Source organism: Vulpes vulpes, chromosome 2 (genome assembly GCF_048418805.1).
Source record: "Vulpes vulpes isolate BD-2025 chromosome 2, VulVul3, whole genome shotgun sequence".
Taxonomy (NCBI): domain Eukaryota; kingdom Metazoa; phylum Chordata; class Mammalia; order Carnivora; family Canidae; genus Vulpes; species Vulpes vulpes.
The window spans coordinates 5243408-5268395 of NC_132781.1; the positions used below are offsets into that span (position 1 = coordinate 5243408).

Below are 24988 nucleotides of genomic sequence, written 5' to 3' on the forward strand. Positions count from 1 at the left end.
CTGCACGTGCCCTCTGGGGTCCAGCACACCGCAGAAGGAATCCTGAGAAGCTCTGGCCACCCTGTGTGGCCTGTCCAGGCTCATCTCTCGGGGCCTAGGGTCAGGCAGCAGTAGTTGCACAGAAATGGGGACCAGATGACTGGTACACAGTGGTGAGAAGTTCAGGAGCATAGTGGGGGTGGGTGCAGAGTGGCCGCCCCACCTGCGCAGGATGAGGAGTAGCTCAGTGAAGACCCTCGAGGCACATGTGCACGACACCTGGGTGATGGGTTTATTTCATGCTCTGCGTGCATGCTGTCACTAAGGGAGAACTCAGGGTGGCCTGGGATCCTCTGGCTTAGGGAAGAGAGTCGTCCTCCCTCCTCCTCTCTCCAGAGACCCTGTCATGGCCCTCCTCCCTGGCTACAGCTCTAGGCCTTGGCCCGTTACAGCCTGGGCTGCCCGCCATGGGGTATGGCCTCACCAGGAGCTGGGTCAGACTTGCATGTCGCCCACATCCAGAATCCAATGAAGAAGAATTGGCTACACACTACCCCCACCACGTACACCAGGAAGAAGATGTGGTCGGCAGCCTCAGCCCAGCTCCTTGACTCCTTCATTCCGGGAGCTTCTGGTGGGGGAAGAGGCAGGGAAAGGAGCTGTTTTTCAGGGCTCCCCCAACATGCTGGCCCAGAGCAGGAGGCTGAACCCTGGGGGCTGTCAGCCTGGATCTCTCCCTTCCTTAGATTCACAACTACTGAATGTTTCAGTCTGGCCCGTTCCAGGCCATCTTGAGCTGAAGAAGCCCTTGTAGAGAAGCTCCGATAACAAGCACCCTTGTTATCTCAGGGAGTTTGAAGTCACCTGGGCCCTTAGGGAAGCTGCCGTTGCTCCCTGCTCCATACCTGCGTCTTCCAAGGGCAGGCACGGAGGAGCCCAGGGACAGCGGAGCTAGCAGAGTGAGTGCCTGGAGCCTCTAAATAACCTCGCGATCCCCAGCGTCAGCCCTAAGTGCGCAGTCTGCCAACTCTGCCCCTGTCAAAGCTGCTCCTAGACTTATGCCTCCCTCTACCCCTGCCCCAGCAAGGGTTCCCTGCCCACCTTCAGGATGCGGCCCCAGGTCCCCATGATCTTGCTGCTCCCCTCTTGGGTTTGGGATGGGGCTGCTTCTGGCCCTGAGGTGGCCCCGGGCCTGCAGTGCAGCCAGCAGCACGGTCTCCATGGTGCTGATGAAGAGTAGCAGCAGTAGCACGGTGAAGTAGTAAACTGGCGGGGCAGGAGGGTGTGGTGGGGTCAGGGCCAGGCCTGCATCCCCCGGTGCCCAGAGAGATGAGCAGAACATGCCCCTGCCCCCTCCCAGGGCTGGGTGAGGGACGCATGACTTACTGAGCAGCGGGTTGCAGGAGGAGGAGCTGGGCAGTGCCTGCACCAGGGAGGAGTGGAAGACCAGATAGCCCAGCAGCAGGGTCACCTTGTAGGCAATGCGCTCGGTGGCCCGGAGGGGCAGCAGCCCCCCGCACATGTCCGCTAACAGCAGCGCCTCCCCAGGTACCAGCAGGGCTATGATGGCCTTCAGCGCTGTGTTCTGCAGGCGCAACTGGAAGGGAGAAAGTTGGGGCTTTGTGGGAAGGCATCAGGGGCCAGAACTGCTGAAGGGTGGCCCCGTGGCCTCTGCCACATGCTTCATGCCCTCGCCAGCCCTGTGTATGCCATGTCCCATGTCCTGACTCACCGTCACCTGGAAGCAGGGCACCAGCTGCCGGGGAGGGATTTGGGTCTCCAGACCCCAAACTACATATTCCCTCTTGACACTCACAATCTCGTTCACTGCATGGGCCCGGAACTCCAGCTCTAGCACTGGAAGGGGGCAGGGGAGAGTGGTGAAGCAGGAAAAAGGTCCCCCTGGTCCTGACTCTCTCTTGGGAGTGAGTGGCAGGGACTAGCCAGGTGCCCAGGGCTGATGGAGACTTCTGATGGTGGCTGGGGGCAGACCAGGAAGTTAGCATGCTCTGTGCCACACCCCACATTCCCTCCAGCTGGGGGAAGGGCCACCTCAGGTTCACAGGTGAATTTTCATTGTGAAACTAAATGCATGTGGCACCACTTCTCAGAGGGGGGTGTGGTTATGGATGCATCCCCCAGTATATCTCATGCCTGCAGTATTAGCCTCAGGGGGCAGCTGCTGTAGTATTTCCTAGAGGGCAGGGATGTGAGGCAAGGGTGGGGGGTTCTGGGCCAAGCTGGATATCCCCCATGGGTCTATGGGATATTTACTGGATGGTTACACCTTTAGGATGCTTCCGGGAGTAGGCTGCAGCAACCTTGGCCTCTGGCCTTGACAAAAGCAGTGCAGACACTGCCGTTTGGCCCTGGCTGTTGAGGGCGGCTGCAGTGGGGGCCGCAGCCCGGAGCAGGGGAGAGCTTGGAGGTGGGCTGCCATTTGAGTGGGAAGTGCCGGTGAGAGGCACGCTCTGCTCTAGGATCTCTTCAGCTCCCCTAAGCCTGAGGTGGCCCGGTATGAACACAGGCTGGCTGCCCCCCCATGTCACATGTCTGCTGGAGGCCAGAGGCTGCACCTCCCCCCTCCCCGCCTCCAGCTCCTGTCCTGTCAGCACCAGTGTTGCTGAGAGCATAGAAGCTGAGGTTGCAGTCGCTCTGGTCCCTGGGGAAGTGGAGGAGCTCAAAGTCACAGTTGGTCTCCGTGGTGAGGGCCAAATACAGGTCGACGTGGCCATCAGGGCCCACTCTGGCCCGCGGGCTCTGGTCCTGCCAGTCCACCCAGAGCCTGTTGTGGAGGAGGGAGATACCACAGCTGGAGGCTCGGCTGCTTCTCAGAAGGGGGTGGAGGGGGACACCCTAGCATAGCCCAGCTGCCCTCTACTGGCATCCAGGTTCCAGAAGGGTGAGGGGGGCACAGGGTAGTGGGGTGTACCTGTGGCCTGGCAGGGCCACCAGAGGAGCATAGTTACTAAAGAGGACCTCCTGGCCCAGGAACTCCCTCCTCACTTACGCCTCCTGAATAGTGAGTCCCGGAGTCCAGAGTGAGTCCCAGGGCAGTGTGACTGCATGCTGTGGGTACAGGCTCGCATTCCAGGCCAGGCGAGTATCCACCCAGGACTGGGGACGTAAAGAAGGCATTAAGGCTCCCGCTCCTGAGTATATACAAGTCAGTTGGCTTGGCAGTTTGATGAAGGCTGGTACTTCTGAGCTGGACAAGAGAAGGGTCTCCAGTCCCACCTTCCCCACCCCCTGCCCCAGACACTCACCAGCCGAAGCAGCAGCATGGAGGACACTGTGTACCGCAGGATGTCCTGAGGGAGGGGCAGTGTGTCACCTGGGGGTGGGCGTAGGGGGACAAAAGAGGCAGGAGCCCCCACCGCTTGCTGGGGCTGAGTGGTGTCCCATCCCCAGCACAGCACCTGTGCCCTGCCCTCTCTTTGGCCTGAGGACACTTACCACATTAAACACGTTGGACACGAACACTTGCACATCCACGAGCAGGGGCGCGCTGCCATTGTTTGGAATCTGGATGGTTTCCTGAACCCCCTGGGACTGGTTGAAGTTGAAAAAGGATGGCCAGGCTGAAGGACAGAGGTCAAGGTCATTTGGGTGGGAGCCCTGGCGGCCAAATCCCAGAGCTTAATGACTTTACCTTCTCCACCTACCAACTGTTGGCGAGCGAAAGCCCCGCCCCTGGACCAAGGGCCCCGTGGTGCCCAGCCTGAGGAAGGCCAGCAGCAGCAGGAGCCGCGGGGCCATCGCCAGTGGCTGCATGGAGGGCTGGATGGAGCAGCACAGCCTAAACTGCAACCTCAGTTTCAGTTGCTTCTCCGGGGGCCTGGGTGGTTAGTCAGAGGCAGCTGCTCTGTGCAAGAGCTCTGGGGCCTTGGAGCTGGCACCCCACCCTCACCCTCAGCCCTGAGCCAGGGTTCCGCAAACACCTGAAGACAAAGCCCAGGACCCAGCCCCGCCCACTGTGCACCTGCCTAGGCTTCCCGGCCCCGCTTCATTTCCACCATCTGGAATCAGCCCTATTCAAAGACTGCCAAGTGGACCAGGCAAGTACAGATCCCCCCCCAACAAACACACACACACACACACACACACACACACACACACACACACCCCTTTCCCAAACCTGGTCCTTCCAATCTGAGCAGATGCCACAGGCCTTCCCTGCTTTCTTGTAGCGGGTGCCTGCTGGGTTAAATATTCAAGCCCTTGCCAAAGTGCCCTGCGCTCAACATCCTGAGATCCATACATGCTGGAGTTTTCCTGCGTCTGCTCAAACACTGAGCTGATTAAAAAGCCTTGAAAGGCTCAAGAACCCCAGGAGTGGGGCAAACCTGGGGCAGGGCAATGGGATTCACCGCCTGCTCCAGCCCAGCAGTGCCTTAGAAGCGCTCCTGGGTGCCCTGAAGCAGGACTGGTGGGGGTGAGGGGCAACTTTTCCTGGCCTCATGGAAACCCAGCTGCTGGAGGCCTGACTCGGGGCAGCTATAGCCTGTAGCCAGGGAAGGAGCCCCAAGGCTGAAAGTGGGTGAGCACTGATCCGGCTGCAGACACTCCAGATGTCCCAGAGAGCTGGGAGTAGGGAGTGACCTGCCATTCGCTGGTGCTTGAACATTACTCCGAACATACATAGTGTCTGCGCCTCCCTGACTTACGGACCTCGCTTAAGCACTCGGCCTGCCTTTGTCGCAGGCACAGCTGGCTGCTGGTGCGGCCTTGTATGTATGCCAGGCGCCTCTGGGTGGCCGTGTGCAGAGAGCCTTCTTTGACCCGTGCTCCCCAGTCAGGGATTTCTATGGGGACTTTAACTTGGCTGCCTTGGCTGCAGGCCACTCTCTTTCTCTGTGGCTCAGCAGAGCACCTTGGGCGTATTCATCCAGAGCTCCCCCGTGAAGTCCCAGAGGCTGCACATCACAGAGCCTCATAACTGTGAGATATGTGGACACACAGCGCGTGATTTCACATGAAAAGGTTTGCATCTTTTTTTAAAAAGATTTTATTTATCCACGAGACACACACACACACACACACACACACACACACACACACAGAAGCAGAGACAGGCAAAGGGAGAAGCAGGCTCCGTACAGGGAGCCCGATGCGGGACTCGATCCGGGTACTACCAGGATCAGGTCCTGGGCCGAAGGCAGGCGCTAAACCGCTGAGCCTCCCAGGGATCCAGGTTTGTGTATTTTATTAACAGGAAATTCCCTCCCTGATCCCTCGCCCTCCGACTCCAATCCTTTAACACAAAAGCATAATCGCTAAGTGTCCTCAGGTCGCATTAACCGTCGGGATGCCACTGGGGGCATTTCGGTCCCGCCAGGACGGGCCGGGCACCAGGCTCAAGGCCGGGCTGCTGAGCGGCGCCAGCACAGGGGCGGAGGCCCCGGCCGCCTCGCTCACGTGCGTCAGGTCGGTGGACTCGCGCTCGAGCACGCTGCTGCCGCGGGGGCCCTGCGCCGCGATGCACACGCGGCCTGAGGCTCTCCGAGGGGCCCGGCGCAGCAGCCCCGCGCAGATCTTGCGGAAGCCCTTGCGGAAGTGCTTGGAGACGAGCGCGTAGACGATGGGGTTGACACAGGAGTTGGCATAGGAGACCAGGTGCGAGAAGATGCGCAGCGCGTACGTGGCAGGCGTAAGCGGGAAGCGGCCGAACCACACGCAGAGGATAAGCGCGTGGTGAGGCATCCAGCAGAGGCAGAAGAGCGCGGCCACGATGAGGATCATGCGCGTCACCTTGCGCTTGGCGCGCCGCGCGCTGGAGCCCGCGGCCACCGGGTCAACGGCGCGCCAGAGGTAGCGCAGGGTGCGCGCGTAGGTCAGGCCGAGCACCAGCATGGGCAGCAGGTAGCTGAAGACGAAGGTGCAGAGGTCCATGGCGCGGCGGCGAGGCGCGCTCCACGCCGGGTGGCACACAGTCAGGTTGGCCAGCTGCGACTGGCGGTAGTAACTCAGGTAGGGCCCGGAGAAGAGCAGCGACAGCCCCCAGATGAGCCCGATGGCAGCCAGCGCGTTTCGAGGCGTGCGCAGCTCGCGAGAGTGCAGCGGGTAGCGGATGGCCAGGTATCTGTGGGGCCGGCCGGGAAGGGGGACGGGTGAGCAGCTGGATTCGCGGGGCGCAGGGCCGGACCCTTGCCCCTCGAACCCCTCACCCTCTCTCCAGGAGGGTGCCTAGCGCGCGGTGGCACCGCACTGGCCCGGGAGCAGCCCAGACACTCTCGGCTGCTTTGGGATGTGGGGCGGGACCCCGCGGCAGGGAAGGCGCGTGTAGGCCACTCATCTGCTCTTCCCACAGTCACACTCCAGCCGGGAGGGCACCCCAAAGTTGAACCGGCTTGGGGGCTGTGATGACCCACCAGTGAGGGTGCCCGGAGAGGTTGAGACCCAGGCTCCTTGAGCCTGGAGACATCGCGAGGGGCTTGCTTAGGGAAGCCGACGCTCTGTGGGTCCCACCAGCACACTCTGCGCTCGGCGGAACTGGGAGGTACATGGAGGGGGGGGTGTCACCTCGCTGCCCGCCCAGGGAGGGTCAGGAGGACGTGGGGGTGGAAGGGGCCGCGGAGATACTGGACTTGGACCCAGATTTCCTCCCCGGGAATCATCCCGGCGTCCTTCCGAACGGGGCGGATGGAGGAGACCCTCCAGCGCTCTCTCCTCCCTGGGCCCGGGGCGCGCGCGTTCGCTGGAACTTTGGTGTGAGCCCTTGCGAAGGACCCGCGTTCCGCAGCCGGACCAGAGTCGACTGCGCGGAGCAAACCGTGGCTTCGAGGCCAGCGAGGCGGAGGCGCCTGAGTCTCCCGGAGACACCCCGTTGGCTGTCCTGACGCACACGATTACCGGATGGGAGACTCTGAACACATCGCCTCTGAACTCGATCTCATCCGTAAGCGGGGCGCAGGAACCCTCCCGTGCCAGCCTCACAGGGGCACCCAAGCCGGCCCAAGCCGCGAAATTGCGGTGTGCGCGGGAAACGCCCGCTTTGCCAGGCGCGCGCGGCGGCGCTGGAGAGCTGAGGTCCGCCGCGGGGAGCCGGAGCGCGCGCCCAACGGAGGGCGCCGCAGTCCCCCATCTCCTTCCTCTCGCCCCTTGTCCCTTGTCCAGCCCGGCTTGTCTTTCGCTCTCTCCCGGTTCCTTTGCCTACTGAGCGCCCCTTTCTACTCTCCGCGCGCCCCTGCTCCAGCCTCGAGTCCCGCTCTCTTCTCCAGCCCACACCCGGGTGCCTGACGCTCCCCGCCCCCGGGGGCCCGCCAGGGCGCTCGCTCACCTGTCCAGGGAGACGGCGGCCAGCGTGAAGCTGCTGGCGTACATGGTGAGGAAGATGAGGAAGTGCACGGCCTTGCAGAGCAGCGAGCCGAACACCCAGCCGTCCAGGGTGTAGATGGTGGCCTGGAAGGGCACGCAGCACAGGATGAAGCACAGGTCGGCCACGCCCAGGTTGAGGATGAACAGGTTGGTGGTGCTGACCGCCTGGCCGCCGCGCAGCAGCACCGCCAGCACCAGGGCGTTGCCCACGGTGCCCACCAAGAAGATGAGCGCGAACAGCATGGGCACGATAACCGCCTCGGGCTGCCCGCCGTCCCTGCCGCCCGCCTCGCTCGCGTCCTCGGCCCCGGGGCCGCCCGAGCCGTTCATGGCGCCCCCGACCCGGGGCTGCCCGAGCTCCTGCCGCCGTCTGGGTTCCGCGGAGCCCGGCGCTCCCGCGGTTGCAGCTGCTGCGGCGCCCAGCGCGAGCCGCCCGAGCTGCGGGCGGAGCAAGCCTTGACCGGCCGGGGCGGGATGTGGGGGTGCGCGGGGGGCAGGGGGAGGAGCGAGCAGCCGGAGGGGTGGGCTGGGCCCCGCCGCGGCCCTGCGCTCGGGGAAGGGCTGGGGGACGGGTTGGGGAGGCCTGCCCGGGACCCGGGCCGACGGCGACGGCAGCGCGCTCCAGCGCCCCGGGCCTGTCTGGGCGGCCGGGAGCGCCCCCCTGGGACCACGCGTCCCTCTCCCGCGGCCCGGCCTCCCCGGAAGATTCCCGGGCGACCCTAAGCGGGGCGGGGAGGTGACCGGGGGCGGAGGTGAACCGAGGGGCCACGGCTTTCCACGGCCGGCGAGCGCCCGGCCCGCCGCCTGCTCCGCGCCTCTTCTGTGCGCCAGTCCCTGCCTTTGGCGCTGTGCCTCAGTTTCTTTGGCCCCGGGGGATCACTGTACCTTCTGGGAGGGCTCTAGTGAGCATGGACTGAGATGTGTGGCCTGAAGCCAGTTAGTTGAATCTCAGCGAATCAAGGTCCTGTCTCCTTGCCTTAGATATCCAAAAAGGGAAAACATTTTGCTCTGCAAAAGAGCAGAGTTCCCTGCCCCAGGAGCGTTTTCCTGCGTGGTCAGGAAGGTGTTTAGGTTGCAATAAAACTTAAATCCTTGTTTCTTTTTTTTTCTTTTTTGTTTTATGATAGAGAGAGAGAGAGAGGCAGAGACACAGGCAGAGGGAGAAGCAGGCTCCATGCACCGGGAGCCCGATGTGGGATTCGATCCCGGGTCTCCAGGATCGCGCCCTGGGCCAAAGGCAGGCGCCAAACCACTGCGCCACCCAAGGATCCATCCCTAAATACTTGTTTCGGATTTTTTTTTATTATTTTTATTTTTTTATGATAGGCACACAGTGAGAGAGAGAGAGAGGCAGAGACATAGGCAGAGGGAGAAGCAGGCTCCATGCACTGGGAGCCTGACATGGGATTCGATCCCGGGTCTCCAGGATCGCACCCCGGGCCAAAGGCAGGCGCTAAACCGCTGCACCACCCAGGGATCCCGTTTCTGATTTTAATGTATTAAGCATCTAGCGCTTGTGACTCGGAATCATTGCTGTTTCTGTAGGATTATCCACATCCCCCCTCCTGGATCACTGGGTCTGAAAATCATCACCTTCTGCCCCTGAAGTGTGACCTCTGATTCACCTTTCCTTGCCCTGCTCATTGGGTCCCAGGAACATTCCTTTTCCTCCTCCCACCCGCACCCCAGAATCTCAGCCCTGAAGCCTACTCCCACTCCTTGGTCAGGAAAACATTATCCACACCCCTGCCCTGCCTGCCTATTCAGGGATAGAAAGGCAGCAGTTCATGTTCATGAGTTGCTTGCCATTCATTCATTCATTCATTCATTCATTCAGCATTCATTAAGTATCTACCCCTTTCCAGACATTGTTCTGGGTCCTTAGTATATACCAGTGAGCTCTAGAAAGATCAAGGACTCCCATGAACTTCCTCTTCACAGAAGAGACAGACAATAAACAAAATTCAAGTGACTTTTTAAAAGATTTTATTTATTCATGAGAGACACACAGAGAGAGGCAGAGATGCAGGCAAAGGGAGAAGCAGGCTCCATGCAGGGACCCCGATGTGGAACTCGATCCCAAGACCCCAGGATCACACCTGGAGCTGAAGGCAGACGCCCAACCGCTGAGCCACCCAGGCGTCCCTCGAGTGAGTTATTAACCTAATACAAATTGATAAATACTAGCAGGAAAAGTAGATCAGGGTAAGGGAATTGGGAGTACCATAGTGGTGGTGATGGTGCAATTTAAAATAAGGTGGCCAGGGTCACTGGGGTGGATCAGTCAGTTGAGCATCTGACTATTTTTTAAAAATATTTTATTTATTTATTCATGAGAGACACGCAGAGAAAGAGAAAGGCAGAGACATAGGCAGAGGGAGGAGCAGGCTTCATGCAGGAAGCCCAATGTGGAACCCGGGCTCGGGTTCTGGAACCCTGGGATCATGCCCAGAACCAAAGGCAGACGCTCAACCACTGAGCCACCCAGACATCCTGAGCTCTGACTCTTGATTTCAGCTCAGGTCTTGATATCAGGGTGGTGAGTTCAAGGTCTGCATTGGGCTCCCCGCTGGGCATCAAACCTACTAAAATAAAAAAATAAAATAAAATGCACTAAAATAAAATAATAAAAATAAGGTGACCAGATAGACTTCATTAGGAAGATGACATTTGAACAAAGGCTTGAAGGAGATGAGGGACCTAGAGTAGCAAGTATCTAGGGGAAGAGCATTCCAAAGAGTCAGTGCGAAGATTCCAAAGCAAGAGTATGCCTGTGTCCCTAAATAAGGAAGCTCCTATGGCTTGAGTTGATGAACAAGAAGGAGATTGGCAGGAGATGAGGTGACAGGCATAACACTGAGGGCTTTTTCCATTGCAAGGAACATGGCTTCTAGCTTGAGTGAAATGAGGAGCCACTGCAAAGTTTTGACCAGAGGACCAACACCACCTGACTTACTTTAAAAAAAAAAAAAATCTTCAGTGAAATATAATCCCCATAACATACAATTTATCCACTTAAAGGGTGCATTTGGTTTTTAATATATTCAGAGTTATGCAGCCATCACCTATAATCAATTTTAGAACGTTCTTCCCCAAAGAAACTCCTGCCCTTTCTTTACCCATCAATCTCCAATCTCCACCCCTACCCCCAGCCCCAGGCAATCATTTTCTGTCTGTACGGATTCGCCAATTCTGGACATTTCTTTTTTTTTTTTTTTAATTCTGGACATTTCAAATATATTTTTCTTAAGGTTTTATTTGTTTATTTACTTATTTAAGTAATCTCTACACCCAATATGGGGCTCAAACCTATGAGCCTGAGATCAAGAGTCACAAGCTCTACCAACTGATCCAACCAGGTGCCCCTGTACATTTCATATAAATGGACTCCCATGATATGTGGTCTTTGGATGGCTTTATTCACTTAGCATGGTATTTTCAGGATTCGTCTGCTTTGTAGCATATATAAGTACTTTGTTGCTTTTTATGGCCAAATAATATTTCATGGTATGGTGATACCAATTCTATTTATCCATTCATTTGTTTATGAACATTTGGGAGACTTTTTTTTTTTAACTAGCAGCTAATAAAGTAACATCTTTATTTTATTTTTATTTTTTTTAAGATTTTACTTATTTATTCATGAGACACACAGAGAGAAAGAGAGGCAGAGACACAGGCAGAGGGAGAAGCAGGCTCCATGCAGGGAACCCGACGTGGGACTCGATCCCGGGTCTCCAGGATCACGCCCTGGGCCGAAAGTAGGCACTAAACCGCTGAGCCACTGGGGCTGCCCTTATTTTTATTTTTAAAGATTTTATTTATTTATTCATGAACAACACACAGAGAGAGGCAGAGACCTAGGCAGAGGGAGAAGCAGGCTCCCTGTGGGGAACCCGATGTGGACTCGATCCCAGGACCCCAGGATCATGACCTGAGCCAAAGGCAGATGCTCAACCGCCTAGCCACCCAGGCGTCCCTGGGAGAATTTTTTAAAAATACATTTTATTTTATTTTATTAGTAATCTCTACACCCAACATGAGGCTTGAACCCACAATCCTGAGATCAAGAGTCTCACACTCCACTGAGCCAGCCAGGTGCCCTGAGACCTATTTTAGTTTTTAATTGTGGTAAAATACACAGAACATACAATTTACCATCTTGGATATGTTAAAGCGAACGATTCAGTAATATTAAGTATATGCAAGAGTGCCTGGGTGGCTCAGTCAGTTGAGTGCCCAACCCTTTGTTTCAGCTCAGGTCACGATCTCACACTCCTGGGATCAAGCCCCATGTCAGGCTCTGCACTGAGAGGAGAATCTGCTGGAGATTTTCTCTCTCCCCCTCTCTGTTCCCCTCTCCCTGCTCTCTCTTTCTTTAAAAATAAATAAATCTTTAAAAAAAAGTATATTCATGTTGTTGTGCAAACAATCTCCAGGACTTGTTAATCCTACAAAATTAAAACTCAGTATCCATTAAATAATAATTCCCCTTTCGCCTGCCTCCAGCTCCTGGTAACCATCATTGTACTTTCTATGAATTTGCACTAGATACCTCATATAAATGGAATCATACCATATTTGTCTCTTTGTGATAGGCTTATGTAACTTAGCACAATATTTTCAAGCTTCAGCCACGTCGAAGCTTGTGTCAGAATTTCCTTCCTTTTTTTAAAAAAAAGATTTTACTTATTTATTCATGAGAGATACAGAGGGAGGCAAAGACATAGGCAGGGGGAGAAGCAGGTTCCCAGTGGGGAGCCTGATACAGGACTCGATCCCAGGACTCCATGATCATGACCTGAGCCAAAGGTACACGCTCAACCACTGAGTCACCCAGGTGCCCAGATTTTCCTTCCCTTTTAAGGCTTAATATTATTCCAGTGTATGGATATACCACTTTGTTTATTCCTGGAGGACCACTGGGTTACTTCCATCTCTTGGCTATTGTTAATAATGCTTCTATGAACATGAATGTACAAATAAATACCTGTTAGAGATTCTACTTTCAATTCTTGTGGATATACACCCAGAAGTGGAACTACCAGATGGAATCATAATTCTTCAGTTTTCCAAAGAACCATCATACTGGTTTTCACAGTGGCTGTACCATTTTACATTTGCACCAAAAGCACACCAAGGTTCCGATTTCTCCATATCCTCTCCAATACATGGCATTTTCTGTTATTACTATTTTTTTAAAAAATAGTAATGATCCAGGGGCACCTGGGTGGCTCAGTCCATTGAGTATCTGACTTTGGCTGAGGTCACAATCCCTGGGATTAGCCAGGCTCCGTGAGTCCGGGTTGGGGAGTCGGTTGTGGCAGGGGTGGTGTCCTTGCTCAGTAGGGAGTTGGCCTGTCTCTTGCCCTCTGCCCCGCCCCCCCCACTTGTGGGCTCCCTCTCAAATAAATAAATAAATAAATAAATAAAATATTTTAAAAAATAGTAACGACCCAAAATGAAATAAAAAAATATAGTAATCATCCTAATGGATGTGAAATAATAGTTCATCCCGGGGTTGATTTACATTTCCCTAATGATTAGTGATACTGAGTAGAGACTTTAATTTCTTTCTTAAAAGATTTTGATTATTTGAGAGAGAGAGAGAGAGAAAGCAAGCACAAGAGCAGGGGGAGGAGAAGCAGACTCCCTGAGGATCCATCCCAGGACCCTGAGATCATGACCTCTTAACCTACGGAGCCACCCAGCCGCCCCTAAATTGCCTCATTTCATCGTCATAAAAACTGTCTTAATTGGTTATCCCCATTTCACAGAGAAGGGAAAGCATTTAGAGGGAAACCAAGTTATTTGCCCAACATCTCCCAACGCATGTTGCAGAGCATGTCTCCCTCCTGAACTGCTGGACTGCTTGCTCCCAAATCCAGGGACAAAGGTCGCCAGCAGGGCCAGGAGCCTCCCCACTTGCTGACCCCTGACCCCGCCAGCGCTTTCTCAGGGAGGGCCCCAGAGCAGAGCGCAGAGGCGCGGTTCCCTAACAGGGGGAGTGCTTCATTCGGGGAGTGTGGGAACCCCAGCTCCCCAGTATCCAGGGACGTAGACACCCCGAAACCCAAATTCCTTAGCCAACCTCCTCCGCCCTCTGCGCTTGGGACGTGAGCAGGCTCCTCCGTGCAGGGATGCAGGAGACAGAGGGGGTCCACCTTCCAGTCTTCCGCCCTCGGTGCCCGGAAAAGAGCTTAACACCTCTGGCCCCGTGCCCCAGCGCGCCCTCAGCCTCGCCCACCGCGACCCGAGAACCCGAGCCTACGCGCAGGCGCACTCCAACAAGCGGTTTAAGCGTGCGGACCCGGCCGTCGGCGGCGGAGTCCGCCGCTATCCCGTCAGGCCGTCGGGGCAGGCCTCGCTCTCTTCCGCCTCCGTGGTCCCGCCTCCTCTATCCCGTCTGTCTCTGCGGCGCTGGGGCAAGATGGCTGCCGAGAAACAGGTTCCCGGTGGCGGCGGCGGCGGCGGCGGGAGCGGCGGCGGCGGCGGCGGCAGTGGCGGTGGACGCGGTGCCGGAGGAGAGGAAAATAAGGAAAACGAACGGCCTTCAGCTGGGTCGAAGGCAAACAGAGAATTCGGGGATAGCCTGAGTTTGGAGAGTATCCTAGAGTAATCGGGCCTAGCTCGCTATGACTACGTGTCGATGTGCAGGGCCGGGGGCGGGAGAGGCGGCGGGTCCCGGCACGTCCCGGGCAGGAGAGGCCTCGGGTTGCAGTTTCTCTCGCCCTTACTTTCCGGCACTCATTTACAGGGTATTGTATTTCGATCGGTCTTTTCTCGCTTCTCATTCGCCTCCCAGGCTGGGGGAGCGTCCTCTTCTCTCAAGCGGCACCGGGGGTGGGGGGGAGGATTGGGCAGAGTTTTGCAGTTTCCCTGCGCTTGCCCGCGTGGAGGGCTGGTGACGGGGATGACACTGTGGCCACCCCAATGAGCTGCGCTCTTGGCACCTTGAATCGCTGAACTGCGGGGGGGTGGGCAATTGTAGTATTGACATTTTGTCTTAATACTTTTGTCAACAGCCGTCGGAGAATGGATAGTGAGCATCACAGTTTGATGCTCTGGCAGTGGAGCAAGGATTGAGGAAGAGCTTGTCCATTTTTAATAGGAGCGTAGCTTAACATCACTTATGTGGCTTTTTTTTTTAAAGATTTATTTATTTATTTGTTTATGATAGACACAGAGAGAGGAGAGAGAGAGAGAGAGGCAGAGACACAGGAGGAGGGAGAAGCAGGCTCCATGCAGGGAGCCCGATGCGGGACTTAATTGGGACTCCAGGATCGCGCCCTGGGCCAAAGGCAGGCGCCAAACCACTGAGCCACCCAGGGATCCCCTTGTATAGCTTTCTTGAGGGGTCTGTAGGCATTTTATCTCGTGGAGAGTTGTTCAGTTGACCTGGAGGGATGGGCCTGTAGTTTACATCCAAGTGTATCACAACTGAGTGCCCGAGACACTATTTTGTGGCTTTTTGAAATGAATAACAGATGGAGAGAATGTAGTTGAATTTCTGAAATAACACGTTTAGCTTCACATCTTAATGCTGTTTTCAGGGGTTTGGAGTTTTACTTTTTGAACCGGTGATAGATATAGTTTCAAATGGCATTAGAACGCTTTGGTTTCTTTTTTTTTTTTTTTACAAAACTTACACCTTCTTATTCCTTTCGAGTTGTTGAAAGAGTCCTTATAGCGTTCAGTATTTCAACATAAGTCTGCAGAGGAGCGTTGAGGAAACGTTAGAGGGGAATTCAAATTGTAGATAAAGGTCCCTGGATTTACTAAAGTTTAGCACATGATCTTAAAATATTTTTAAGATTCTTAAAAAGAGTTTGGTCAGGGGTTTTTTTTTTTCTTTAAAAGAAAAACTAATATTTTTATGCAAGCTGTGGCCTCGTTTGGTTGGCATGCGCTAACCATAGGCTCATACAGGATCACAGCTGTTAAAGAAAAGTTAGATTTGGCAGATGCAGGAAGTTATGCAAATAGAGGAGTCGTACACGTCATTTTTAAACCTGAATCTGCTCCAATGAGTAAAATACTGGGTCCTGGTGTAAATCAGTGGGAACAACCCCAGCTTTATTCAGTAGTTAAAATCCAGCAACTTTTTTTTAAAGCTGTTGATTTAAGGAATCCTCAATGGCTAATAATGCTCTCCTTTTTTAGTTTGAAAGTAACAGGTTTGGGGGAACAGTTTTTCTACTTGGTTAGCCATGTCCTGTGACAAGATAGCTATTGAAAATGATGACAAGAGATTTCAGTAGTTAATGTACTAAGTATTTCAGCAATGTTGAATGTGCTGTAGTTTGATACAAATATAGAGTAATGGGAGTATGTTCATGATTTATTTGGATTCTTACCATTGTAAGTTTTTCCTTAATCTTGGCTCTAGTTCTTCAGATAATTAAGGAATCCCAGCAGCAGCATGGTTTGCGGCATGGAGATTTTCAGAGGTATAGGTTAGTATCGTGTGCAAGATGTATGGAAATTATTGTGGAATTTTCAAACTTGGTTTGCTTTTGTTAATATCCTACTTATTTTGCTGTGTCAGTTATACTTGGAAAGTTTGACTCTGAACTTATATTGAGTCTTTTTTTTTTTTTTAAGATTTTATTTATTCATGAGAGACAGAAAGAGAGGCAGAGACACAGGCAGAGGGAGAAGCAGGCTCCATGCAGGGAGCCCGACGTGGGACTTGATCCCGGGACTCTAGGATCAGGCCCTGGGCTGAAGGCGGTGCTAAACCACTGAGCCACCCGGGCTGCCCATACTGAGTCTTTAAAATGTTCTTCTCAAATTTAAAATTTCATAATGAATAAAAGCCAACTGTTTTATCCATTTTGCCTCATAATATGCAGGTACACTGGAGGCTTTTGCTGAAAATAGCAAACAGTTATGGTAATAATTTTTGTTAATCCTAACCATATTGTCAGAGTTTTTCAGTTCCTTATTTATTTTAAAGCAAGCGCTGTGCCCAACTTGGGGCTTGAACTCATGACCCCAAGATCAAGAGCCACCTGCTCCACGGAATGAGCCAGCCTGGCACCCTATATAAGGGGCATTTCTATGATATCATTATAATTTATTGGTAAACTCTGTAACAGCTTTCAAGTTGGAAAACAAATTTAATATAACTCTTAAAAATAGATGCCTACTGTATAATATAATCCAGTATTTTATTTTATTTTTTTTAAATCTTTTTTTTTTTTATTTTTATTTATTTATGATAGTCACACAGAGAGAGAGAGAGAGAGGCAGAGACACAGGCAGAGGGAGAAGCAAGCTCCATGCACCGGGAGCCCGATGTGGGATTCGATCCCGGGTCTCCAGGATCGCGCCCTGGGCCAAAGGCAGGCGCCAAACCACTGCGCCACCCAGGGATCCCTAATCCAGTATTTTAGAAGCAGAAATATCCATTTCATATTGAATATACAGGCTTTGGCTACTGGACTTTTTTTTTTTTTTTAAGATTTTATTTATTTCTCCGTCTGCTTGTGTCTCTGCCTCTCTCTGTGTCTCTCATGAAAAAAAATTTAAAAAAAAACTTTTAAAAAATATTTATTTATTTGAGAGAGCATGCGCATGCATGCAAGTAAGGAGAGGGAAAGTAGATTCCCGGTTGAGCAGGGAGCCCAACATGGAGCTGAATCCCAAGATCCCAGGAGCCAGGGATCATGACTGAGCCAAAGGCAGACGCTCAACTGACTGAGCCACCTAGGCACCACTGGCTGTAGGACTTTAAAAAGTGCTAGTAAAGAAAACACTCTACAGATTCTAAGGAGTGAGCCTTGTTGTAGAGGGTCCACAGTGCTGGGGCAGCATGAGCAAGGTGGAGAGTGGTAGAAAATGAACTTTTTTTTTTTTTTTTTTTTTTTTAAGATTTTATTTATTTGACAGAGAGAGCACAAGTAGGGAGAGGGAGAGAGGGAGAAGCAGGTTCCTGGCTGAGCAGGGAGCCCAACTTGGGACTTGATCCCAGGACCCCAGAGTCATGACCTGAGCTGAAGGCAGATGCTTGACCGACTGAACCACCAGGGTACCTTAAGCCCTGGTAACTTGTGCAGGTGATAGTGTAGGAGTGATGGGAAGCCATGAAAAGGTTTTAATTGGAGACTGTTACAACCTGGGTTTTTTTTGTTTGTTTGTTTGTTTGTTTTAATAAGGAAATTTTCAAAAACAGATGTAGAGCTACTGTAATGAATCCATCACTCAGTTATTACAGCGATCAGCTTTTTGCCCTCTATCTGTTCCCTCTTTTTTTTTTTTTTTTAAGATTTTAAAAATTTATTCATGAGAGAGGCAAACCACTGAGCCACCTAGGGATCCCCCCCCCCCCCTTTTTTTTAAATTAAGCTCCATGCCATTGTGGGGCTGGAACTCACAACCGTGGCTCAGGTCGTGATCCTGGGGTCCTAGGATCGAGTCCCACATCAGGCTCCCAGCAGGGAGCTTGATTCTCCCTCTGTCTATGTGTGTCTGCCTCTCTCTGTGTGTCTCTCATGAATAAAATATTTTTTTATTGAAGGATTTTTTTTTACTATTCTATTGAAGTATAATTTATATACAGGGAAGTAGACAGAGATAAATTTTTCACAACCTGTAACCGGCAGACCTTATCAGCATCCCTGAAGTCCCTGTTTTGCTCCTTCTAATCACAAACCCTTCCTCCCCAAAGGTCCCCACAACCATGACCCCTGACACTGAGATTAGGTTTGAAATGTGTTTTTGGCAACACCAGTCATACTGCCCTGCATCAGTAAATGCGAGATGGTGTGTGGTGTCTGTGGAAACCATAAGTAGAACACCTCAAACCTTTGGCCTTTGTTATCAAACCTGCTATTGCAAGTACTGTCAGCTTGCCTGAGTTGTCATTTTCTTTCAGGGGCTACTGTTCCCGTAGACAAAGACGTCTTCGGAAAACACTCAACTTCAAGATGGGGAACAGGCACAAATTTACAGGGAAAAAAGTAACTGAAGATCTTCTGACTGATAACAGGTACTGCATGCTCCATGCTAGTTGTTAAATACTTCTTGCTAATACATGTATCAGGCACTTATGTATTAGACGCTGTGCCAGAACTCTGTCTCAGTTGATGCTTCTTGCAGCTCTCTGGAATAGACACGTGTACTATTAAGTTACAAGATGAGGAAACTGAGCCTCACAGAGGTTCAGTAAGGTTTTCAGGAGCTGTGCTGGAGTGCCGAACACTGGAGTCTGCAGTTAGGACCTGATGGGGTATTGGTGAGGGTTCTGGAATGCACGTTTCAGTGTATACTTAAATCCATGCATCTTAAATGGAATCTGTGTGTGAATTACTCCTGGAGAGTTTTGTGTTTCAGTGCATTCACAGAAGGATCAGTCTGTCAAGCAACATGTAGTAGAGGTGTCTAGGCCAGTTCCTCAGATTTCAGCCTGTGGGCCAAATTGGTCCTTTTGTCATCTGATTTGGTAAAGTGCTTTTTGTTTGTTTTGTTTTGAGTGAGAGCGCATTTGGGGGTAGGAGGGGATGAGAATCTTAAGCAGGCTCCACGTTTAGTGCAGATCTGCTGTGGGCTGTCTCACTACCCTGAGATCATGACCTGAGCTGAAATCAAGAGTTGAATGCTTAACCCAGTGAGCCACCCAGGCGCCCCCGTGTTTGTAAAGTTTTATTATCACACAGCCATTTATTTAGGTATTGCTTATAGCTGTTTTTGTGCCAGAGGAGCAGGGTAGTTGTGACAGAGACCATATGGCCTATAAAACCTAAAATGTTTACTGTTGAGCTCTTTACAAAAAAATGTTTGCTGTCCCCTAATCTAAATATGTGGCCAGGACAGGACAGAGCTGAGACACCATCTTGGACATAGAAGAGTTGGAGAGGCACAGTTCTTGAACCTGGTTGACTGTGATCTTGTTGAGAGATACTAGTCAAGTTCAAAACAAGGAGCACTGTAGCTGCTGTATTGTATGTCATTTACTCTTAAGAATTCTGAAGTCTTGGGCAGCCCGGGTGGCTCAGTGGTTTAGTGCCGCCTTCAGCCCAGGTTGTGATCCTGGAGAGCCAGGCTCGAGTCCCACATCGGGCTCCTTGCATGGAGTTTGCTTCTCCCTTTGCCTGTGTCTCTGCCTATCTGTGTCTCTCACGAATAAATAAATATAATCTTTAAAAAAAAAAAAAAAAAAGAATTCTGAAGTCTTGAAAATTGGTTATTTTGTTTTTTTAAGTAATCTCTATACCCAGCATGGGGCCCGAACTCACAGCCCAGAGATTAAGAGTCATATGCTCTTCTGACTGAGCCAGCCAGGCGCCTGGCGGGGGTTGGGGGGGGGGGGGGGGCGTTGATTGGGAAACCAGGAAGCCAGTGTTGAGGAGGCTGGACCTTGAGGGATTTCTGAGAGGAAAGAACATTCTGTGTGAGGGAAACATAATGCCTAGGTGTCTGAATGTACTTTAGGAATTATAATACTCTGGATGGTTGTTAGCTGCTGCTCAGGCAGTAGAGAGGCTGGGAGTTTGGTGTATGGAGGCACAGAAAACTAGAGCTTAGAGACCGTGGTGGGATTCAGCAGGATGTATCAGTTAAATCTAATGAGAACAGGTTAGGAAGGATCTCTTATAGTGGGATCTTTTATTTCGAAGAGACAAGATTAAGCTGATGTTTAAGGAATATTAAGGCATTAGTTTCACAAAAGATTCTCCAGTGGGCAGCCCAGGTGGTTCAGTGGTTTAGCACCAGCTAGCCAGCTAGTGCTGCCTTCAGCCCAGGACGTGATCCTGGAGACCCAGGATCAAGTCCCAGGTCAGGCTCCCTGCATGGAGCCTGCTTCTCCCTCTGCCTGTGTCTCTGTCTCTGTCTCTCTCTCTCTCTCTCTCATGAATGAATGAATGAATGAATAAAATTTAAAAAAAGAGATTCTCCAGTATAACAATAAAGTGACTAATTTAATCGGTCCTTAATAAGTGTCAAACTCTGGTTTAAGTATATTACATGTATTACTGCATGGGAGATTGAGGCACAGAAAGGTTAGTACTTTGTCCAACATCACATAGCTAGTGACGGATGACACAGAGATTCCAATCCTGACTCTAGAGCCTTTTTCTTAATCACTTCAGTATATTGCTTCTTAAGAACTTAGTTTTCAGTTGGGTTGGGATGGAAGTGACGTTTATTCAAAGATGAGGCCCAGTTGTGTGCCTGGACTGCCTCTTTGCTAAAATTAGGGTGGGGTAAGTCTGGGTTTGTCAAGTTGAGGTGGTAGCAGTGTTTTTAGTGAGACGTGTCTGGTAGGTGGTTAGAAACTTGAGGTGGAGCCTGGTCAGAGATACCGATCAAGTGCCATGATCAATACTCTGAGAAGAGTAGTTCTGAGGAGGAAAGCCAGGCAGGGCGTAGAGAGAAGTTGAGAGGCTGAAGCTTGTGCCTTAGGGAATATCAGAGTCTGATGCTCCTGGCGTTCATCATGTTCTCTCTCATTTAGATATTTGCTTCTGGTTCTGATGGATGCTGAACGAGCCTGGAGCTATGCCATGCAGCTGAAACAGGAAGCCAACACTGAACCCCGAAAACGTTTCCACTTGTTGTCTCGCCTTCGCAAAGCTGTGAAGCATGCTGAGGAATTGGAACGCTTGTGTGAGAGCAATCGCGTGGATGCCAAGACCAAGTTAGAGGCTCAGGTCAGTGACTTAACGTCTGCTTTGCTTTATTGTGAAGATTGGAGACGTGACTTTATGGTTAAAAAACATTTTCTTTCTTTCTTTTTTTTTTTTTCCTTTTTTTTTTTTTTTAATTTAAATTCAGTTAGCAGGGCAGCCTGGGTGGCTTAGCGGTTTAGTGCCGCCTTCAGCCCAGGGCATGATCCTGGAGACCCTGGATTGAGTCCCATGTCGGGCTCCCTGCATGGAGCCTGCTTCTCCCTCTGCCTGTGTCTCTGCCTCTTTCTCTCTGTGTCTCTCATGAATGAATAAATAAAATCTTTTTTTAAAAAAAATTTAGTTAACATATAGTGTATTAATTAGTTTCAGTCATAGAGTTCAGTGATTCATCAGTCTCATAATATCCAGTGCTGATTATATCACGTGCCCTCCTTAGAACAGTTTCTTAATGTTATAAATTGACGGGAGAGGAAATAACACGGTCTTGCTTTTTCAAGGCAAAGTTGGCTTCTCTTTTGTTTTTGAGCTCTTGGTTTGTTGTTGTTTTCTTCCCCCCACTTTATGTATGTATGTATGTAATTTCTGCGCCCAGTGTGGGCCTTCAGCTCATGACCCCAAGATCAAGAGTCACATGTTCCACCAACTGAACCAGCCAGGTGCCCTGAGCTGCTGGTTTTTAATAATCAGCTTTAACTTTTTAAAAAAAGTTCATGCATCTCTGAAAATGAAGATAAAAAGCTTGACTCTTAGATCTGGGAAGTTCACAAAATGGAACATTTTTTTTTCAGGACTCTGCATTTTTTAAAATTTAATTTTATTTAAATTCAATTAGTTAGGGATCCCTGGGTGGCACAGCGGTTTAGCGCCTGCCTTTGGCCCAGGGTGCAATCCTGGAGACCCGGGATCGAATCCCACGTCAGGCTCCCAGTACATGGAGTCTGCTTCTCCCTCTGCCTATGTCTCTGCCTCTCTCTCTCTCTCTCTGTGTGACTATCGTAAATAAATGAAAATTAAAAAAAAAATTCAATTAACATATAGTGTACTATTTCAGAGAAATGAGAATTTATTTATTTTCATTTTTTTATTGGAGTTCAGTTTGCCAACATATAACACCCAGTGCTCATCCCATCAAGTGCCCCCTCAGTGCCCATCACCCAGTCACCCCATCCCCCCGCCCACCTCCCCTTCCACTACCCCTTGTTTGTTTCCCAGAGTTAAGAGTCTCTCATGTTTTGTCATTCTCTGATTTTTCCCATTTTCTGTCCTTTCCCCTATAATCCCTTTCACTATTTTTTATATTCCCCATATGAGTGAAACCATATAATGATTGTCCTTCTCCGATTGACTTAACTTCACTCAGCATAATACCCTCCAGTTCCATCCATGTCGAAGCAAATGGTGGGTATTCTTCATTTCTAATGGCTGAGTAATATTCCATTGTATATATAGACCACATCTTCTTTATCCATTCGTCTGAGAATTTTTAACTTATTTATTCATGAGAGAGAGAGAGAAAGAGTCAGAGACACAGGCAGAGGGGGAGAAGAGAGAGAGGCAGAGACACAGGCAGAGGGAGAGGAGCAGGCTCCATGCAGGGAGCCCGGCATGGGACTCGATCCTGTGTCTCCAGGATCAGGCCCTGGGCTGAAAGCGGGCTGGATGTTGAAGTAGTTCCCTTCCCCCCTTCCAGGCTTACATGGCTTACCTCTCAGGAATGCTGCGTTTTGAACATCAAGAATGGAAAGCTGCGATTGAAGCTTTTAACAAGTGCAAGTAAGTGGTCTGATTCAAAAGCTATGGCCAGTTTCACTTGTATGTAGTTCCATTCAGGCTGCAGATCATCTGATAAGATTGTTTCTAGAGAAGTACAATTATTTATTTAAGATTTATTTATCTTAGAGTGCACGCAGGAGAGAGCACACAATGGGGAGGACAGAGGGAGAGAGAGAATCTCAAGCAGACTCCCTACTGAGCGAGGAGCCTGACATGGGGCTCAGTCTCATGACCTCAAGATCATGACCTGAGCTGAAATCAAGAGTTGGACACCCAATCAACGGAGCTAGCTCCAGTTATTTATTTATTTTTCATTCCCTTTAGGAATATTGATTATTCTCATTCATCCTTAGAACCATGCTAATTCTCATAATTGATAGAAGGGTCTCAAAGTGCCATGTTTTGTTTTTAGCTGATATGTTCCCTTTTATTTTCTTAAAATAAGGCTGTTGTGAAAGCTAATGTTTCTTTCCTCACAGAACTATCTATGAGAAACTAGCCAGTGCTTTCACAGAAGAGCAGGCTGTGCTATACAACCAACGTGTGGAAGAGATCTCGCCTAATATCCGCTACTGTGCATATAACATTGGTGAGCAGAGGCTGAGTTGAGCAGAAATGGGTGGGTTGGTGGTAGTTCATCTCAGAGAGCCCTAGAGGATTTATTTAACTTTCACGCTTTCCTTGTCCCTGCCTCCATCCTTGGCATGGGTTTTGGCTGATGAGAAAAGTAGAGCTGTCAAAGTCAGCCCAGCTTAAAATCACAGAATGCAGTTCCTTTGCTTTGTTTCCATCATGCCAAGTTCTGTACTCCTCAGGAGCTTTGTAAAGGGACTTGGGGTTCACCAAAACTTGCTTCTGCAAGGGGAAGAGCTCAGATTTGAATCTAGTGGTTCTTGAGAGAACAGACCAGACCCTTGAGGATTTCCACTCAATAGCTTTCTCTTTCTCAGGGGACCAGTCAGCTATCAATGAACTCATGCAGATGAGATTGAGGTCTGGAGGCACTGAGGGTCTCCTGGCTGAAAAATTGGAGGTAATGTAGTCTGTACATTTTTGTGAACTCTTTGGTTTAAAAAAGTCCAGAAAAAGAAGTAATCCATAATCTCAATACTCAGCATAATTACTATTAATATGTGTATATTTCTATCCCTGTTTTTTTTTTTTTTTTTTTTTTTAAGATTTTACTCATTTATTTGGTGGGCTGGGGGATGGAGCACACAAGCAGGGGGAGCAGCAGGCAGTGGGAGAGGGGGAGCCAACTCCCCACTGAACAGGGAGCCTGATATGGAGCTCCATCCCAGGACCCTGGGGTCACAACCTGAGCCAAAGACTCAACCAACTGACCCACCCAGATGTCCCGTATATCCATGTATTTTTAATTAAAAACTTTTTCATTTAATATTGTAAAGTATTCAATTTTTTATCTCACTTATTTTCTAAGCAAGTAATGTAGGCAAATTAAAAAAGGAAATACAAAAGGTGGGGGAGAACTAAAATGGTAAAATCAGAGGTAACCATTACATACGTGTGTATGTGTATGTATGATTTTATTGGTTTATTTAGAACGAGAAAGAGCCCAGGTGGGGGAAAGGGCAGAGGGAGAAGGGGAGCAAGAAGCCCCAGCAGACTCCCTGCTGAGTGCAGAGCCTGACTCGGGGCTCAATCCCACAACCCTGAGACCACACAACCTGAGCCAAAACGGTCAGATGCCTAACCGACTCAGCCACCCAGGCACCCTGAAAAGGCATATATTTTCTAAATGGGATCTTAGTATAGTGTTTAATAATGTGTTTTTTAAATACAATATCCCAAGTATTTTTTTTCACTTCAGTAAATATTCCTACACTGTCATATCTTGATAGCCATGTGGTACTCTTGTATTGAAGTCGGCTTCACATGAGCACTTCGCTGTTGTTAAGTGATAAATAATATTACCGTAAATATCCTTCTTGTACACATTTTTAGTTATTTCCTTAGGATACGTTCTTAAATGTGGCATTGAATATTTTGGGAGCTTTTGATTCATAGTGATAAATTTCTTTAGATTTCTCTTAATTCAGGACATCTGGTTAGCTTAGCAGTTGGGCGTCTGCCTTTGGCTCAGGGCATGATCCCAGAGTCCTGGGATCAAGTCCCACATCAAGCTTCCTGAATGGAGCTTGCTATTCCCTCTGCATGTTTCTCTCTCTCTCTCTCTCTCTCTCTCTGTCTCTCATGAATAAATAAATAAAATCTTAAAAAAAAATTTCTCCTGATTCACATTTCTGCTTGCAATATATACAAGT

At 50.4% G+C, this 24988-nt stretch overlaps 3 protein-coding genes across 4 annotated transcripts in view; 1 reads left to right on the forward strand and 2 right to left on the reverse strand.

Moving 5' to 3' along the window:
- Window positions 1-69: 69 nt before the first annotated feature.
- On the reverse strand, window positions 70-3765 carry ZACN (zinc activated ion channel). Its single transcript, XM_025999804.2, has 9 exons — window positions 3645-3765; window positions 3436-3560; window positions 3246-3290; window positions 2990-3096; window positions 2595-2764; window positions 1712-1836; window positions 1366-1576; window positions 1081-1245; window positions 70-610 (listed from the first exon to the last, which is right to left on the reverse strand). The coding sequence occupies exons 1-9, from the start codon at window positions 3751-3753 to the stop codon at window positions 426-428; spliced, it is 1242 nt and encodes a 413-aa protein (XP_025855589.2). The 5' UTR covers window positions 3754-3765; the 3' UTR covers window positions 70-425.
- Window positions 3766-5217: 1452 nt separating this feature from the next.
- On the reverse strand, window positions 5218-7685 carry GALR2 (galanin receptor 2). The gene is made up of 2 exons (XM_025999802.2): window positions 7259-7685; window positions 5218-6061 (listed from the first exon to the last, which is right to left on the reverse strand). The coding sequence occupies exons 1-2, from the start codon at window positions 7624-7626 to the stop codon at window positions 5266-5268; spliced, it is 1164 nt and encodes a 387-aa protein (XP_025855587.1). The 5' UTR covers window positions 7627-7685; the 3' UTR covers window positions 5218-5265.
- Window positions 5722-24988, forward strand: part of SRP68 (signal recognition particle 68) — a 44633-nt gene continuing 25366 nt past the window's right edge. Inside the window, exons 1-7 of one of the 2 annotated variants that reach the window (XM_025999801.2) lie at window positions 13701-13901; window positions 15686-15752; window positions 18176-18289; window positions 20756-20951; window positions 22621-22703; window positions 23183-23292; window positions 23654-23736. In XM_025999801.2, the coding sequence (XP_025855586.1) occupies window positions 13727-13901; window positions 15686-15752; window positions 18176-18289; window positions 20756-20951; window positions 22621-22703; window positions 23183-23292; window positions 23654-23736 (828 nt within the window). In that variant the 5' untranslated portion in view covers window positions 13701-13726. Of the gene's footprint in view, window positions 6058-13700; window positions 13902-15685; window positions 15753-18175; window positions 18290-20755; window positions 20952-22620; window positions 22704-23182; window positions 23293-23653; window positions 23737-24988 lie in introns of those variants that run through there. The other variant, XM_025999800.2, reaches the window with a different exon arrangement.